The following is an 18,316-nucleotide window of genomic DNA, read 5'->3' as shown; positions in this document are numbered from 1 at the left end:
AGCTTCTGGTTGGGGGAGGGGGCTCATTTGCTACAGGAAGAAAGCTTATCTTATCCTAATACAGCATCTTTATAATTTGGAGTCCTCTAACTGAGAAACAGTTTCTATCTCTATTTATCAACTGTTCTTTTAAAGCATTTGGTGAAGTTTTTGACTTTTTGTTATAAAGGTTTTGCACGTGTCTTTTGGAGATTATTCATGCGCATTTATGAAAGGCACTATGCTGTAGAGGTTTATCGAAGTATGTTTTGGATCCAGACTAACAGAGTCCAAATGCTGAGTCTGCCACTTACCAGTTGTGTGACCTCAGACAAACTACTTAACCTCTCTGTACCGCCTTTGCTTATCTATAAAGAAGATCATATGTGCCTTTTAGAGTGAAAATTCTACTGTTGCAATCTTTTAAACTTCAGAAATAGGATCAGTTTTTCATTTATGCTTTCTTTTATGTTTTCTACATAGTTATTACTGACTTGAGAAAAGCTGTTACTGATTTTTCTAAGTTGATGTTGCATCCTACGAACATAAAGAACTTAAACATTCTAACATGTCTGCTAAATTTTTCTAAATGGAGAGCATATATTTGCTCAGTTTGGATATTAGGATTATGGAATAAGTTAAAAAACTATCCTTTTTTGTTTCTTTCTCTGGATCAGTTTATATAAGATAGATGTTAACCATTACTTGATAATTTGATAAGTCTTGCCTATAAAATCCCCTGGGCTCGATGGCTTCTTTTCAGTTGTAGATATTTAGCTCTTATCATTTATTTCCTTATTATCTGCCTATTTAGATTATCTATATCCTCATGACTCAAACTTCATAATTTATATTTTCTAACATTATAATGTATTTTATCAAGACTTTCACATGTATTGGTGTAAAGTTCTATGCAGTGTTCTCATTAAATTTCTTTTATCTTTTATGTTTCTATAGTTAAGGCACTAGCTCATTCGTAATGTGTTTGTGTTCTTTCTTTGCTCTCTCCTTTGAATAGGCTTTTTGTATTTTGTATTTTATTGGTGAGCTCCTTTTTTTCTTTTCTATTTAATTTATTTCAGCTTTTATTTGTATTAATTCCTTCCTGCTGTTTTATCTGACTTTGTTTTATAATTCTTTTTATGGCTGCTTAAGTCAAATGCCTCATTTGTTTATTTTCAATCTTTCTTGCTTCCTAATAAATGTCTTGAAGCTTCTGACTGCAGCTTTGCCCACACCCCATAAGTCTGACATGCAGCCCTCATGCTCCTGCTCATTTCTAATGAGGTGAAAATCTGAGTTTGATTTTTTCCATATCCAAGTGTCACTTAGAAGATATTTAAAAATATAATTCCAAAATAGATAATTTGTTTGTTCCTCTTTTTCTAATATTACTGCATTTTTAGACTAACAGTGTAGTTTGTATAATTTCTATGTTGGTAAATTTTTGAGATTCTAAGGTAGTCACAAGTTGAGATTTTAGAGCTAATTAAACTTGAGTTCAAATACAGGTTGTGCCATCTACCTGTTACATGACCTTGATCAAGTCTGCTAATTTCCGTAGGCTTTAGTGTCATAATCTATTAAGGAAAATGACAATCCTTATCATGGGGATGTGAAAATTGAGATAACTTATACAAAGGATGAAACTGTATCTCTCATATAGTATTCAAGTAATGCATCAGCTATTATGCTTATTATTGTTATTGTTGTTGTTACTTAGTCTATTAACCCATTTACATATCCCAGGAAGTATAAATTTATTTCTATTGGTTCTCATATCCTAGTTGCTGGCCTCTATCTAGATCCAGATTTCTTAAAGTTGACATAGTTGCCATTCTTTGATTCCTTTTTTGTTTTTCTGCTTCACAGCATATATTTGAGAACTTCTTATGTTGCATTCATTGGAAATAAGGTATACATATAATTTGTATATATTTTTACATGTGGAATTATTATATAGAAGTTAAATATATGCATTATTTGTGTGTGTGTCTCTGAGTGTGTGTGTGTACATACACAGGTATTTGCAAAGCTCAGTCCCACATTCAGGATCCCACAGTTTAGTGGAATGCTTTTGTATATATGACCTGGTTTGCTCCTTATAACCTGTAATAGGTAGAATAATGGCCTCCTCAAAATGCCCACATCCTAATCCCGAACACCGGAGGTTATCTGACATGGCAAAGAAGACTTTGAAGATGGGATTAAGTAAAGGATTTTGAGCTGGAAAGATTATCCTGGATTACTTGGGTGGTCTCAATGTCATCACATGGTTCCTCATAAGAGGGAGATAAGTGTGTTAGTCAGAGGAGGAGATGCAACTTAGAAGCAGAGGAGAAAAAGAGGGGAGCAGAGTAAGGGACCATGAGTCAATGAATGCAGATACTCCCTAGCAGTTGGAAAAGGCAAGGAAATAGATCTTCCCCTAAGGCCTCCAGAAGGAATGCAGCCCTGCCACCGTCTTGATTTTAGGAATATTGACCTTGAGAACTGTAAAATAAAATGTGTTATTTTAGGACACTAAGTTTGTGGTGATTCATTACAGAAGCAATAGGAAATGTGAGACACTCACAGGGAGGTATTGTCTCCACTTTCAGATGAGAAAATTGAGGTTTAGAGAAGTTGAGTGACTTGCCCATGGAGGTATGTCTAGTCAATAGTGGTGCTGGGAATCAAAACTTAGGAGCTCAAGACGTGTGTGTGAACGTGAGTGTATGTGTACGACTTTAAGCATATCACAACTGTGGATTTACAGTGATTTTTCTTTTCCCTGTGGGTGGGAAAAGATTGTGGCTTGCAGGAGAGATTCAGGGGGAAAAAAATTCCCATCCTTGTAAAAGAAAATGATCCCCTGAGTTTTGAAACAGGAGCAATTCTCCCCCGCTGAGCCACCTAAGGGCATAGGAAGGTTTATGCTAAGGTCTATTTAGTTGTTGGGTTTTTTTTTTAAATTTTATTTTTGTACTATGACACATAATTATATAGCTTCTTTAGAACATTCTGTCATCTGGGAGATTTTCCTACAGAAATTCTAAAGAGTGTAGGCTCACAGGAAACCAGCCAAGATCTACATGAAACTCTATTTATACATGTGCCAAAATGAAAAATGTAAAGTAAGTGCAGAGATACATACTGGGCATTTTAGCTGAAGGCAATGGATGTGTTACCCTTAACACACCCATCACATTATAGAGAATACCAAAACTAGATGGGATTTTAGAGAGTGCACCATAAAACCTTCTATGTGTTTAGCTCAGAGCATGTTTTATTTAATCCTCATAGCAACATTGTGAGATGGGTACTTTCATTCCAACATTGCCGCAGAGGATCCTGAGGCTTGGGACATCTAAGCTCACTAATCAAGGTCACATGAGCATTTTGGAAAAGCCAGAACCTTGACTTGGGTCTTCTTACTCCAAATCCTGTGCTCCTTCCAGTTAATTACAAATGACCTCTTCCTATCTGTTTGTTGTTTGAAGGAGAAAATTGAGACTGACAGACAAATGGTATTGTGTACAAACTCTCAAAGCAAAGTATTTCTTTTTCTCATGTATTTTTTCCTTATTTATTAATTTATTCTTCAATGGTTTGTGGAATCAACAGAATTATCAAAATACATATCCTAGAAACTTTTTTAAAATAAGGAAGGAATCAAATCCTTAAAAATATTAAGAATTGGCCAAGTGCAATGTCTCATGCCTATAATCCCAGCACTTTGGGGGGCCGAGACTGGCGCATCACCTGAGGTCAGGAGTTCAAGACCAGCCTGGTCAACATGGCGAAACCCCATCTCTACTAAAAATACAATAAATTAGCTGGGTGTGGTGGTGAGCGCCTGTAATCCCAGCTACCTGCAAGGCTGAGGCAGGAGAATTGTTTGAACCCGGGAGGAGGTGGTTGCAGTGAACTGAGATTGTGCCATTGCGCTCCAGCCTGGGTGACAGAGCAAGACTCTGTCTCAAGAAAAAAAAAAAAAAAAAAGAGAGAGAGAGAAAAGCAGTTAAGGGTAAGAATAGCTCAAGGAGCTGCACAACAGGTAGACTTGGACCAACGTTAGGAATAAATCTAAGTATCCTATTACTAAGGCAAGAAAGGAACAGGTTCCTTCCCAGCTTTCCTAATGCAGAAACCTGTGAAAACCTCACCCTGGAATCATCAGGGCTAGAACCAGCACCTAAGGAACTCAACTGCATTAACCCTTCTAACTGATATCATGGGAATCTTTTTCACCAACACCCTCAGGATTGTCCCAACATTAACCAAACGAAGATCAGAGGAGGTGTTCTCTGAGCGGTCTTGGGTTGCAGGTTTTATTCAAGGGAAAATTTAGAGTTTCTAGAAAAAGAAAAGAAAGAAGTGAATAGAAAATGGAATTCCATGGGAAACTCTGGATTAATTATATAGCAGATTTTATCTAGTCTAAGACCCCTAATAACGGTAAGAAACACTATCAGTTTGCATAACACTAAGAAAGAAACAAGGAAAAAAAAAGACTGCCAAATAAACTCTGTCAAATCATTAAAACTAAGATACCTTCCCACTTCAGAAATGTTAAAATGTGGAAAATATGGGCACTTTAGAATCAATGAAATATGTTTCTCCACTGCATGATTTGGGAGAGCCTTGACTATCCCCAGGTACACTGGGAACCTGTAAGAGGCAGTTAGGAGTGCAGATTTTTCCACATGGGAAACTCTGAACATTTAGTTTGTTGTTGTTGTTTAATATTTGAATGTCTCATGGAACTAATGTTCCATACAATCCACACTGGAAAATAGCTATCCAAACAAATGGATGGATATTACGTGTTTCCATCAATTGTCGGTGAGCATTTTTTACACCTGAGCTTTTACAAATGTTTAAAAAGAAGAGAAAACAAGGTTATAATGTTTGACAAGAACCTGGCATGAAAGTATTCTATGTTAACGATTAGAAGTAAAATTCACGTTCTCCAACCAGAAATGAAAGGGGTAAGGGCTCAGGCTTTAACCTAAAAGGTGGAAACCACAATAAAACAAGCGCCTGAATGAATTCCCCCATCTCCCACCAACTCTTCCACTTGTTACTGATAATCAAAATGAAGGCCATTGTCTCTGTTCTGTCGTTCAGTGTTTTCTACTGTTAGACTAGACTTCAGCTTTGACAATGAAAATACGTGGCTTCCAGTTACTATGGATATTAAACATGTTTATCTCCTTTCCCTCTTAAAAGTACATAAAGGGAATATTAGACAGAGAGGCTATTAAGGACTATTTGAGGCTGGATGTGTTATTTGAGCTAATGTGTTTTTAGGGCACTTTCATTTAAATTGGAAGCAAGAAGGTTGGGATATCTCAAGCTTCTATCCCAATTTTACCTCCTAACTGGCCGTGAGTGCCCCCACCTTGAGGGCCTCAGTTTCCTCCTCTAAATGATCTGAAAAATACTGAAACTTAAAAAATGTTGATGAGGCCGGGCACGGTGGCTCACGCCTGTAATCCCAGCACTTTGGGAGGCTGAGGCGGGTGGATCACGAGGTCAGGAGATCGAGACCATCCTGGCAAACACGGTGAAACCCCATCTCTACTAAAAATATAAAAAATTAGTCGGGCGCGGTGGCGGGCACCTGTAGTCCCAACTACTTGGCAGGCTGAGGCAGGAGAATGGCCTGAACCTGGGAGGCGGAGCTTGTAGTGAGTGGAGATCGCCCCACTGCACTCCAGCCTGGGCAACAGAGCGAGACTCCGTCTCAAAAAAAAAAAAAAAAAAAAGTTGATGAAATGGCTCACTATCTCTTACATAGGAATATATGAGAAATAACTCTCTTAGCAAATAACGGCAGAAAAAGGTGTATAACTCCTGAAAACAAAACAAAACAAAAAAACTACAACTTTCCTTTTCTCATACAAGGACAACTATATAATCCACTATGGGTATTTTTTCTCTTTCTCTGTTTACTTTGGTTGCCAAGAAGCACACAGCCAAATTTATCTCATGTTGAGTGACTCTTTCATTTTGAGCTTCTGAAACCATTTTCTCTCCCCTCCTTAAAATGGCTCTGATGATTCCTATCTTTATATGAATAGCCTTTTAAAAATATATTGTCTTTATGTGAGTAAAATAAGTTCTCTTGGAAGTGTGCATGGTAGACTCTGTAAACACATACACACACACAAAACAGACAAACTTTGTTGCTAGGTAACTTGCCAAGGTCTTCACAGGAGGTGATGCCCTCTCACCTATAAGACTGGTTCTAAGGATTTATTCTACAGGCTTTAGCTTAGTGTCCAATGACCTTCTCAACCTATCTTGAATTCACCTGCTTCTGTCTACCATTCTGGTACTTGTGCTCTGTCAATATCAATCAGGACCCAGTGAGGCTTAGGCACCTCTTTGCCCCTGCTGGAGAAGAACTCTACCCAATGATTATTTGCACCTAATAAAAGACCAGGCACAGAGTAGTCACAACAAATCTTAGGCGGATGAATTCTTTAATTCAATCATTATGGTTCTAAATAAGTCTTTGGGCCAAGCAGTGGGAATGGCAATGAAGACATGCAGATGCCTAGGATGTAGTCCCTGCTCATGAGGAGTTCACAGTATGACAGAAACAGACAGGAATGCAGGTAAATCAACCAAGCTATGAGGCTATCACAGGGAGAGCCATGGGGCCTGTGCAGCCCCAGAGAAAGGATGATTTACTGCGTTTTGGAGAATGTAAACTGATGAGAGGGCAGCCAGCCAGAGGTCCAGTCTCCAAGAGATGTCAAGATTTCACTGGGATAAATAAGAATTTGAGACAAAATGTAAATATTCCTTTCCCTTGTAAGTAGAAATGAAAATAAATAAATAAATAAATAAATAGACGGGGGAAAATGTCCTTTCTATATAGGCCCTAACCCCATGCAACATTCAGCCAATATTTAAATAGTGTCCATTTGAAAGGATGAATATTGGCCAGGCACGGTAGCTCACGCCTGTAATCCCAGCACTTTGGGAGGATGAGGTGGGCAGATCATGAGGTCAGGAGATCGAGACCATTCTAGCTAACACGGTGAAACTCCATCTCTACCAAAAATACAAAAAATTAGTTGGGTGTGGTGGCACGCACCTATAGTCCCGGGTACTAGGGAGGCTGAGGCAGGATAATCGCTTGAACCCAGGAGGCGGAGGTTGCAGTGAGCTGAGATCTCACCGCTACACTCCAGTCTGGGTGACAGAGCGAGACTCCATCTCAAAAAAAAAAAAAAAAAAAAAAAAAGAGAAGAAAGAAAGAATGGGTATTATTATCTTGTTCCAAGGTAACTGCATAACTCACATCTGATGCCTCTTAGGGCTCAGAGAAGGCTTGCTGAAAAAGTGATGCCTGAAATGAAACTTGGAGGCGAAATCTACAGGGCCAGGGACAAATGGGAGTCAGTGGGGGTACAAAGGAGAAAGAGACAGGAGACAGAGGGAACAGTGTTGTGAAAACTCCAGAAACTGAAACCAGGAGGCTTAACTTAGGAAGAGGAACCTAGCTGGAAATGAAACTGGGAAAGTCAGACTGGAAACTTCTTTAGCCATGTTAATGGAGGAACTTTGCTTAACAACTATTAATTGAAAACCTACTATGTGCCAGGCACTGTTTTAGCTCCTGGAGACAAAGTAGTAAACAAGAGATAAAATCCAGTAATTACATAATTAAATGAGATGGTTTTATACTTATTAGACTAATTATAATTATGGTTTACTGAGTGCTTAACTATGACAGCTCCTGTGCATGTATAATTTCATTTAATCTTCACAATGGTGCTACAGTCACTTCTAATTCTACATGAAAGAGCACAGGCTCAGAGAAATTGAGTGGCTTGCCAAAGATCACATGACTAGATGTGGCCAGAGGTCAGCAATGACATCAGATCTGTCTTGACTGAGCCTGGAACCACAATACCTAAGTTTCAATCTCAACAACCTCACTTACCAGATATGTGACCTTGGACAGTTACTGAGCCACTCTGTGCTTTTTTTAAAAAAAAAACATAAAATGGGAATCATAATAGTAACATCGCTTGTAGAATTGTTATGAGAATTGAATGAGCTAATGTACCCAAAGCACTTAGAACAGTCATGGTACGTAGAAAGTCCTTAGTAAATGTTAGCTGCTATTATTAACCTGGTTGCAAACAGATTTATTAAACCTTCTCCTACCCAGAACACTCTTAGGAAGGTCATAGAGCTTTGAGCAAGTTGGGAAGGTCCCCTTGATAATGAGTTTATTTTGTTTTCCCGGCTTAATTCAATAGCATCCCACTTCTCTCTGGACCATCTCTCTCACAAGTATCTGCTAATAGCTTTCATTGTTTACAGTGCTTCTAACAAGTGTGGTAACTTCTCATTTGCATTCCTAATAGACAGTTTCCAAATCCTGTTGAAACTGCAGTTGGTTTTAGGATGCCTGGGTTTTGTTTTTTGTTTTGTTTGTTTTTGTCCTATTTATTACCATTTGGATGGGTTTTAACAGCTCACCACACACTCTCACCCATTCAATCTTCTTTAAGACGCTCCCAATCCTTTCACAATATATTAACAGATTAGTCCTGTCTAGTGCATCAGGTCACTAGCAAATGTTATTAGAATCACTTAAGTTAATTTATTTAACAAACACATACAGTGCTAACTCTGTGCAGGACATTGTTCCAAAGCATTTCACAAATATTAATGTAAATGGTAATATATTTAGTCCTTATAACATCTCTATAGACAAATATTACTATTATCCCTGTTTTACAGATGAGAAAACTGAGGCACAGAGACATAAATTAACTTGCTGGAGGTTACACAGCAAGGAGATGTTGAGCCACATCACTAGTCATATGACCTTGGGCATGTTTCTTAGCCTTCAGAGGGTAACAGATATGAAATACTTTCCTCTCTTCAGAATTATCATTATATTAAGGTAGGTATTAAAATTTTACTGGTGAGAAAATGGAAGGTCAGGGGTCCTGAAAGGCTTGCCTTATGCCTAAGGGAGAGTGGCAGAGCTAGGATTACAATTCGTGTCTTTTGAATCCACGGTTCCCTGTAATGTGCTGTGGATGGAAGGTGGTAATAGTTTCTGATGTCAAAATCCATTATTGCTGCTCCTGCTGCTGTTACTGTTATTATTTACCACAGAAGAACAGCCCCCACCCCACCCCAAACACACAGAGAGAAAAATAACAATAATAAGAACATGGCTGATTCTGGATGCAGCCTGCAGATCAAAAGCCATGCATAATTTACTCAACACTGCCCTGCAGTCACTTAAGCTGAAGAGAGATCGTTATAAATTCAGATCTGCATACCCTAATTTATTTCTTATTTATTTTGCTGATACATATCTAGGGCCTCCAGTGAGCTGCTTCTACACCTGCACAAAGGCACCTGCAGCCCTAAGTGCAACTAGGGCAGGAAAGGAGACCTTGAAATAAGCCCTGGAAGAAAAACTGGACTCTACACACTAGAATCATACAAGTTAAATTAATTTTTCTGGTAAACTGGAATTAAACCCATGCCCACACTCACCCCCTATTTGTGAAACACAGGACTGAAAATGTTGTTACATGTCCTGTTCTGCTTTTCTATCTTAGTAAAGACAGCATTAAATGTACTTCTTCCATGAGTACAAGATTATTTTTCTGAGTCACAGAATGTCAAAAGATAAGCAAATATTCTAATACTAAGACATAATCAGAAAGGGAATGAAGAGGAGAAGAAAAAAGTCTGTTCTTGTAAGTGATTACTAAGGACCAAATGCTATGCAAGGTGCTGTCAAAGGCAGAAGTAATGGCCATTGCAGTCTTTAAATGGAAAGCAATGTAAGTTGGAAGAAATGTCAGCCATCCTTCCCCAAAGATCTCTTTTCACAGATGGTCAAACTGTGGCCCAGGGAGAGAACATGACTTGTCAGAAGTCACTCAGCAAGTTGGTCCCAACGTGCTCCCCTTTTAGCCTCATACTTATTTCAAAAGTCAGTTTGAGTCCTTCACGAGCCAGAGCTGTCCTACAAGCTTTACCTGTGTTGTTTCCTTTAGCCCTCCCCTCCTCCAGTTAATTGTCCTTACAGATATGGACATTAGGACACAGAAAGGCTGAACAGTGCCCTCACATTGCTACATTCCTGCTGAAACTGAGCTTGAAGCCTGGACTTAGCCTGTGCTTTTATGCACCATACCTGAAGCCTTTGTGAACACCTTCAAGACGTCTGCTTTTGTCTCCAAACTGCACTGACTAGGCCCATACAGGTAGATTCAGAAGGGCAGGAGGCTTCAGCAGGAAAAAGCTCCTGGCTCTAGGATGAGGCCTGGGCATGGGTTATATTTATTACATTTATTAACCCAATCTATTTTTCTCATTTTTTTCTTTTTTAACCCACCCAACAGAAGGTTATACTTTTGGCTTTTGGCTCTTGGGCTAAAACAGGAAAGGCAGAAAGGCCATTTTATTGAAGGTCAAGGTTCAGCCTTGCTGAGCTGTAGTGTCTGATCATTTTCCCATGCATCCCTCACTTCTGTAAATAGGGCACCTGGGCCTTGGGGACAGAGACTCACCCGCAGAACATGAAGATGGTGCTCGAAGTGGCATCGTAGGGCAGGGGCAGCGTCTGCTGCAGGCACAGCTGCTCACAGCCGCCATTAAAGCCATCAGAGCAGTCAATGCCTTTGGAGTGGTCGTAGCAGCCAGAGCCATCCTTCATGGGTTTCAGCTCCTCGGGGCACTGCTCAGAGAGAGGGCAACAGGGTAGTTATGGCTTGGGAGGTTGTAGGCCCCATCACACCCTCTCCTCCCTCCTGGAAGGGACATGTGTCAGAGACTGACAGAAAGGTATTCAGTCTCCTTTTGTCAGTTAATAACTTTGTGACAAGTTCCACAAGTCCCTTTACTTCTCTGAACCTCAGTGTGCCCACCTGTAAAATGGGACTTTTGTGACTATCTGCTTATAGTGTTGTGAGAATGAAGGGTGATAATGTCAGCAAAGTGTTGAGAACACTGGCTCACACGGCAACAGCACAGCAAATCTCAGCTGCTGCTAATATTGATATTGCTGGGATCATATTCATTATTGTTTCTACTGTTATTGCCCTATAGGGTCTACTGCTAGAAGGGTCACATAGGGAGGCTGCCAGATATATATTTAAAAGCCTCTACCAGTATGAGTGTAATTTCCAGCTTTTCCTCTTCTCACTGTGTGACCCAGAGAAGTTACTTGCCGTCTCTGAGCCTCAATGTTCTCATCTAATAAATGGGCACAATACCTGCAACTACAGATTTGTTGTGAAGCTTAAGTTGGATTATGGGGGTGCATACCTTACTTCGGAATTTGGCACATAATTTGGTACTCATAAAATGTGAATTACCTTCCTTCCTGTCTTGAATTAGTCTCTTCTTCTCCACCATTATCCCTGGAGCCCTAAGTAAGATTCCTGCATACTCACATCACCATGAAAAGGGCTCCTAGCCAGTCTGCTGGACTCCAGTCAGGCCTTCTCAAAACCATCCTCCAAATGGCCAACAGAGTGCTATTTCTAAATAGCATCACTCCCCAGCTTAAATAAGTAAATGAATCTTAAAACATGTGAAGCTGCTATAAACTGATAATCAAGGTCCTCCCTTTATAGACAACCTAGTCCTCTGCTTGGCCATATGCACAGCCCTCCCCATAGCCCTCTGGTCCCTAAGTAAACTCCAAGGAGTTCAACCTTCAATGGCCTCAGCTAGAACGCTCTTGTCAGTGGGTCTGGCACCTGCTACGTGCTCCTTCAGTGGAAAATCATATACTGTGGAGACAGATGGCTATTGATTTAATTTAGTTTTCCATCATTTGATGAGGCTGAGCTCATCTTCTCCATCCCAGCTGATGGAGAAGTAGTTCCAATACTCCTGCTTTCAGAAGAGAAAATGAGGTACTGGGTTTTTATTTCAGTCCTCCTGCTGGCATTTCTTGTCCACAAAGATTAACACCCAGAGCCCAGCCTTCCTCATCCATCACCGGACATCACTGATTAAAATGCCTTCCCACCATGAGACCCCACCGGCCAACTCCCCGCTCCCGTTCCCATGCCATCGTCCTAAACAACATCAGTAATAAAACATACGCACAAAAATTAATTTACAAAAACCACAATAACAAAAAAAAAAGGTCAGCCCTCTTGGAAATTAAATTTTGCCTAAGAAGAATTTGTAATTACAAATGCATGAGAGAGTTCTTCAAGACATTTGAGACTGGCACCAGGAAGAGTGATGGAGAAAGTAGGTTATAAATGGCCTTTGTCAAGCTGCAGAAAGGTTATAAAACTGCTGCATTTTGTGCTTAAAAAATCAATTTTCCATGTGAGTGAAGTGCTGTACATATTAATACAAGCTCAGAGGAAGCCCCTGCTTGTCTCTGAACATTCACTGTCAGACAAGAGGGCACCTGGTCACAGGGTCATTTGGAGCCGTTTGTGAGTACTGGGGCCTGGCTTCAGTCTGTTTGCAGACTCGTGGAGCATGTTGAAAAGAATGACTGATCTTCTGACCAGGTAACAGGAGACACCTGGGCAGGGTACGGTCTCAGTCCTTCCCATCCCCCAATGATTCTCTACCACACTTGTTTTTTTAAACGTGTTCACTAAGCTCCAGGTTTTAACTAAGCGCTTTACCTGTTTTAACTTATTTAATCCCTATAGCAAATATATGAGGTAGAGTGGTAGGCTGATAATGGATCCCAAAGACATGTCTCTGTCCTAAGCCCTGGAACTTGGAATCTGTGAATGTGACTTTCTATGGTAAAGGTTATGCAGATGTGATTGTGTCAAAACTCTTGAGGACACCCTCCTGGGTTTTCCAGATTGGCGTAAATGCCATCACAAATGTTCTCATGACAGAGAGGCAGAAAGAAATTACACACACGGAGGAGAAGGCGATGTTGGGGTGGAACAGAGATTGGTGTGATGTGGCCACAAACCGATCGATGCTGAGGCCACTACAACCTGAAAGGGGTCAGGCACAGATTCTCCTCTAGAGCCTCCAGAAGGAGCACCACCAGAAATCAAATGCCAGCACCTTGATTTTGGATTTCTGGCCTCCAGCACTAGGAGAGAATAAATTTCTTAATAATTATCTTAAGCCACTGAGTTTGCAGCAATTTCTTGCAGCAGACAAGGTAGGTACCGTCAGGATTCCCACTTTGCAGAGGAGGAAGCGGAGGAGAGGGTCACACAGTTTGGTGGTGACAGAGGCAGAGCTTCTCAGGCTTCCCAACTTTGTTGCTATTAACTGCCTAATGGGCAAGCCACTTCACCACCCTGTCATTTACTGACTGATTGATCTCTAGTTTTAAGAAGTCCTGTCGTTTACTGACTGACTGACATCTAGTTGTAGGAAGTCCTGTTATTTACTGGCTGACTGACATCTAGTTTTAGGAAGTTAGAATAAGGCAGGGCTTAGAGCTGATCTAACCTCCTTACTTTAGAAGTGAGGCCCAGAAAGTTAAAGGACATCACCCCATATTCCTCAGCACATGAGTGAAGAACGTGAAGCCAGGCTTCCCTTACCTCAACTTGGTGTTCTCTGTCCACTACACTCACTTCCCTTCAGGTTAAAGCATTTTGCAAACTTACAGATCCTATAGTCTCTCTCCCCAAGATGATTTGCTGATGGGAAACTGAGGATCAGAAAGGTGAGGGGACTTGACCAACATCACACAGCAAATTAAAGGCAAGATTTGATCCATGCCTGTGGGAAAGGCTTCCTAAGTACATGAAGTGGGTTTACCAGTTACCATCATTCCTTCCTCTATCATGGACTTCAGGTACTGTGCCTTTGAGGATGAGTAGGGGCAGATGAGATCTAGCCATTGTTTGAAATTACTTGTATATTATTAGTATTTCAATTAGTTTGTTGCTTACTGTCTGTCTCCTCCACCAAAATGTAAATGCTATAATAGTATGGACCATGTGGCTTGTCCTAAGCCATCTGGCACACAGTTGGTACTTGTTATTTGTTGAACGAATTGGTGGAGTGCTTGAAATGACATTTAGTGTATCTGTGTATTAACTTTGGATCTGAATCCACACTGCTTCTTATAAGTTGTATAACCCTCAGGCAGTGACATAAAGCCTCCTATCTTCACGTGATTACTGTGATGGGTAAATAGTACGGTAGCCAGCTTCAAAGATGGTCCCCAGTGATTCCTGCCTTCTGGTATTAAGACTCATGTAGTCCCCTCCTACACTGCACCAGAATTGGTCTATGTGACCAATAGTATGTGGCAGAAGAGGAGGTATGTGGCTTCTAAAGGTAGATCATAAGAGAGATCTTTCTCTCCCTCTGTCTGTCTCTCTCTCTCTCTTATCACTTGCTCTAGTGAAAGCAAGCTGCCATGTTTTCAGCAGCCCTATGGAGAGTCTCATGTGGCAAGGAAGTAAAGCCTCTGGCCAACAGCCAGTAAGGCTGGGGCCTGCCAGCAAAACATGAGTGAGCCTGCAAATACACTATCCAGTCCCAATCAAGCCTGTTCAGATATTGGCAACCCCAGGTGACATTTTGACTGAGACTTTGTAGGGGTGGGCCAGAACCACACATAGAAGCTGCTTTTGAATTTCTGACCCTTAAAAATTGTGTGGGATAATAAATACTTTTTGTTTTAAGTGACTTGATTTTTGAGATAATTTGTTACACAGCCATAGCTAACTAATACAGTGAAATAAATGTATGCAGTACTTAGCACAGTGATCAACAAATAGTTCTGCTGTTATAGGTATTTGTAAAGAGCTTAGAATCTGGTTTGAGAGATAAATATACACATCTATCAGAGAACGTTAGTTATAGAACAAACATAAAAAAGTATGGTAAAATTTGTTTGGGAAAATAAAAACTCTGCAAACTAGGCAATATTGAAACAGGGAGGTTTTAGTCTTTTCCCCTCCTCTAGGAAGGGAATCCTGTAGGAAGGAAGTTCCCACAGGAAGAGAAAAGAGACATCTAATGTACTAGAAGAGGAAGACTAGAATTCATTACCAGGCACTGTCACTTGCTTGCCTTGTGACCTTGGACAAGTCCTTGAAACTATTTGGGACTGTTTTCTTTCTATAAATAGAGGAGCCAGTTTGGAGACAAGAATATGAGGACTAAAGTCAGGCCTGAATTCCAAGGAAAGATTTGTGACACTGCGCATATAGGCAGGATGCTTCACCTCAGAGACAGCCTCAGGTTCCTCATCTGTAGAATGCAAATAATGTCTCTCTTGGAGGCACTTCTGAAGACTGTATGAGAAAACACTTCTAAAGTATCTGGCTTTAGACCTGGTACATAATAGACACCTAATAAATGAAGAATAATTGAATAGGGATATATAAACAAGTGATAAATTAACCAAAACCCCCCAAAAAAACTAGCCTAGTTGGGAGGAACCATGATGTCTGACTAGATGCAGGTAGTATGTCCCTCCTCCATGGAGAGGAACCAGAATAATAAGTAGATACACACATTTCAAACAGATTGTCTAGAAGAGAATGCTAGGATTCAACAGAGGAGAAATGAGAAGCACCAGAAGTAAGTAAGCAGAGACTTTGAGGCAGCTTTTCCAGTCAGAAACCAACTGAGAGCTGGAAGGGGCTCCCAGATGTGGGGAAACAGTAAGAGAGAAACCCCCAGGGTTCCAAAATGGGGTTTTACACCTTGGCTGTGAGAGAAACTCTCAACCTACTGGGGCCTTTGGCCTGACATACAAAGTGCCTAAAGTTTGCATAAAACCATTGCCACAGAATGAGAACCCACATAAAATCCCACAGGCATCTGAACCTGGAGTAGACACAGCTGGGCACTATTTTGAGAGCCAAGATACTGGGGATCTACAGATATGGCTGCTGCTGCCCTGTTCTAAAGAGGGAGAGGGAAGACTGGGTGCTCCCACACATCCCCAGGAAGCTCCTTACTGCCCTGCTGCAGGCTGCTATTGAGACTGAGACATGGATAGACTGTACTTCCCACAGCTTCTTGCTCACATTTCTTGCCTGGGGTGGACTCTGCCTTCTCTGGTATCAGGCCCAAAGCACCGTTTTTGACAGTTTAATGCTGAGCTGCACCCTACCATTGGCGTGAGTTTGGGTTGATGTGGCTGCAGCTGCCACCCAGTCAAGGAGGGACAGGGAGACCAGGCTATCCTATGCATATCTAGGACAATACCCACTGCCCTGCAAGGGGCTGCTGTGAGACCAAGACTCAAGTGGGCCACACTCACCACAGCTTCTTGCCAATGTGGCTCACCTGAGAAGGACCCGATCCTTTCTGGTCACAGCCCACAGCTGGCACCATGCCGAGCATTTAATGCTGGACTGTGCCCCAGCCTTGGGGCCGAGTTTGAGGTAATATGGTTGCAGCCACCACCCTGCTGGGAGAGGGACAGAGTAGACCACACTCTCCTAAGCACACTCAGGACAGTACCCACCATCCTGCTGTGGGTGGCTGCGAGACTGGGGACTAGCCCGCCCAACCCATCACAGCTCCCAGCAAGACCAACACGGGTTGCTTGAGTCCCACTGGGTTGCTCTACCACCATCATTACTGCCATCAGCCACACTACACTAGCTTCCCAGGGGCCCCCAAATCTACCCATACATCAGGCCCACTGCTCCCACTACTAGCTTCTAAGCAAGCCAACTAATGGCCCAAGAATCAGCCCTCAAAAACCTACTAACACTGAAGCCACTGTAAGCTACTTCGGGGCCTAAAAACAGGCACACTCACCCCACTGCTGCCACCATCAGGTGTGAAGACTGGCTCACTTTGTATTCAAGGTCCCAGCTTAACTTCACCACAATCTCGACTAACAACTGTGTGATAATGAAAACACAGTATCTCAAAATGTGTATTATACAGCAAAATCAGTGCTAAGAGGAAAGTTTATGGCATTAAATGCCTACATCAAAAAATTATCACAAATTAACAACCTAATATCACACCTGAAAGAACTAGAAATATGGCTGGGAGTGGTGGCTCATGCTTGTAATCCCAGCACTTTGGGAGGCTGAGGTGGGCGGATCACCTAAGGTTGGGAGTTCGAGACCAGCCTGAGCAACATGGAGAAACCCTGTCTCTACTAAAAATACGAAATTAGCCAGGTGCGGTGGTGCATGCCTGTAATCTCAGCTACTTGGGAGGCTGAGGCAAGAGAATCTCTTGAACCCAGGAGGCGGAGGTTGCAATGAGCCAAGACTGTGCCATTGCACTCCAGCCTGGGCAACAAGAGGGAAACTCCATCCCAAAAAAAAAAAAAAAAAAAAAAAAAAAAGAACTAGAAATACAAGAACAAACCACACCCAAAGTAAGCAGGAGAAAAGATATAACAAAGATCAGAGCAGAAATAAATGAAATAGACCCAAAAAGCAATGCAAAGGATCAATGAAATGAAAAAATAATTTTTTGAAATGATAAACAAAATTAATAAGCCACTAGCAAGAAAAGAGAGAAGACTTAAATAAATACAACCAGAAATATAAAAACAGACACTACAACTGATGCCACGGAAATACAAAAGATCATCAGAGACTATTACGAAGACTATTATGTTCACAAACCAGAGAACTTAGAAAAAATGAATATATTCCTGACTACACAAGACCTATGGAGATTGAACCAGGAAGAAACAGAACTCCTGAACCGACCAATAATGACTACTGAGATTGAATCAATAATAAAAAATATCTCTCAATAACAACAGAAAAAGCCAAGGACTGGATGAATTCACAGCTGACTTCTACCAAACATCCAAAGAAAACTAACACCAATTTTTCTGAAACAATTCCAAAAAAAATGAGGAAGAGGAAATTCTCTCTAACTCATTCTATCAGGCCAGTATCACCCTGATACCAAAACCATACAAGGAAATAACAACAACGAAAAAGAAAACTATACACTAATATCCCTGACGAATATAGATGTTAGTATTTTGCTTAACAAAATACTAGCAAAAGGCCAGTCACAGTGGCTCACGCCTGTAATCCCAGCAGTTTGGGAGGCTGAGGCAGGCAGATCACTAGGTCAGGAGTTTGAGACCAGCCTGGCCAGCATGGTGAAACCCTGTCTCTACTAAAAATACAAAAAAATTAGCTGGGCATGGTGGCACACGCCTATAATCCCAGCTATTTGGGAGGCTGAGGCAGGAGAATTGCTTGAACCCGGGAGGCGGAGGTTGCAGTGAGCCAAGATCATGCCACTGCATGCACTCTAGCCTGGGCAACAGAGTGAGACTCCATCTCAAAAAAAAAAAAAAAAAAAAAAATACTAGCAAGTCGAATCCAACAGCACATCAGAAAGATAGTACACCATGACATGATCAGGTGGAATTTATCCC

At 41.2% G+C, this 18,316-nt stretch overlaps 1 protein-coding gene across 5 annotated transcripts in view; it reads right to left on the bottom strand.

The window, feature by feature from the left end:
• ASTN2 (astrotactin 2) overlaps positions 1 to 18,316 on the bottom strand; it is a 980,114-nt gene that overhangs the window by 382,359 nt on the left and 579,439 nt on the right. For all 5 annotated transcript variants that reach the window (XM_034928931.3, XM_014346251.4, XM_034928932.3 and 2 more), the window contains one exon: positions 10,533 to 10,699. In XM_034928931.3, the coding sequence (XP_034784822.1) occupies positions 10,533 to 10,699 (167 nt within the window). The remainder of the gene's footprint in view (positions 1 to 10,532; positions 10,700 to 18,316) is intronic.

This window comes from Pan paniscus, chromosome 11 (genome assembly GCF_029289425.2).
Source record: "Pan paniscus chromosome 11, NHGRI_mPanPan1-v2.0_pri, whole genome shotgun sequence".
Lineage (NCBI taxonomy): Eukaryota > Metazoa > Chordata > Mammalia > Primates > Hominidae > Pan > Pan paniscus.
Note: the sequence above shows the minus strand (reverse complement) of the source record. Positions and strands in the feature narration are given on the sequence as shown.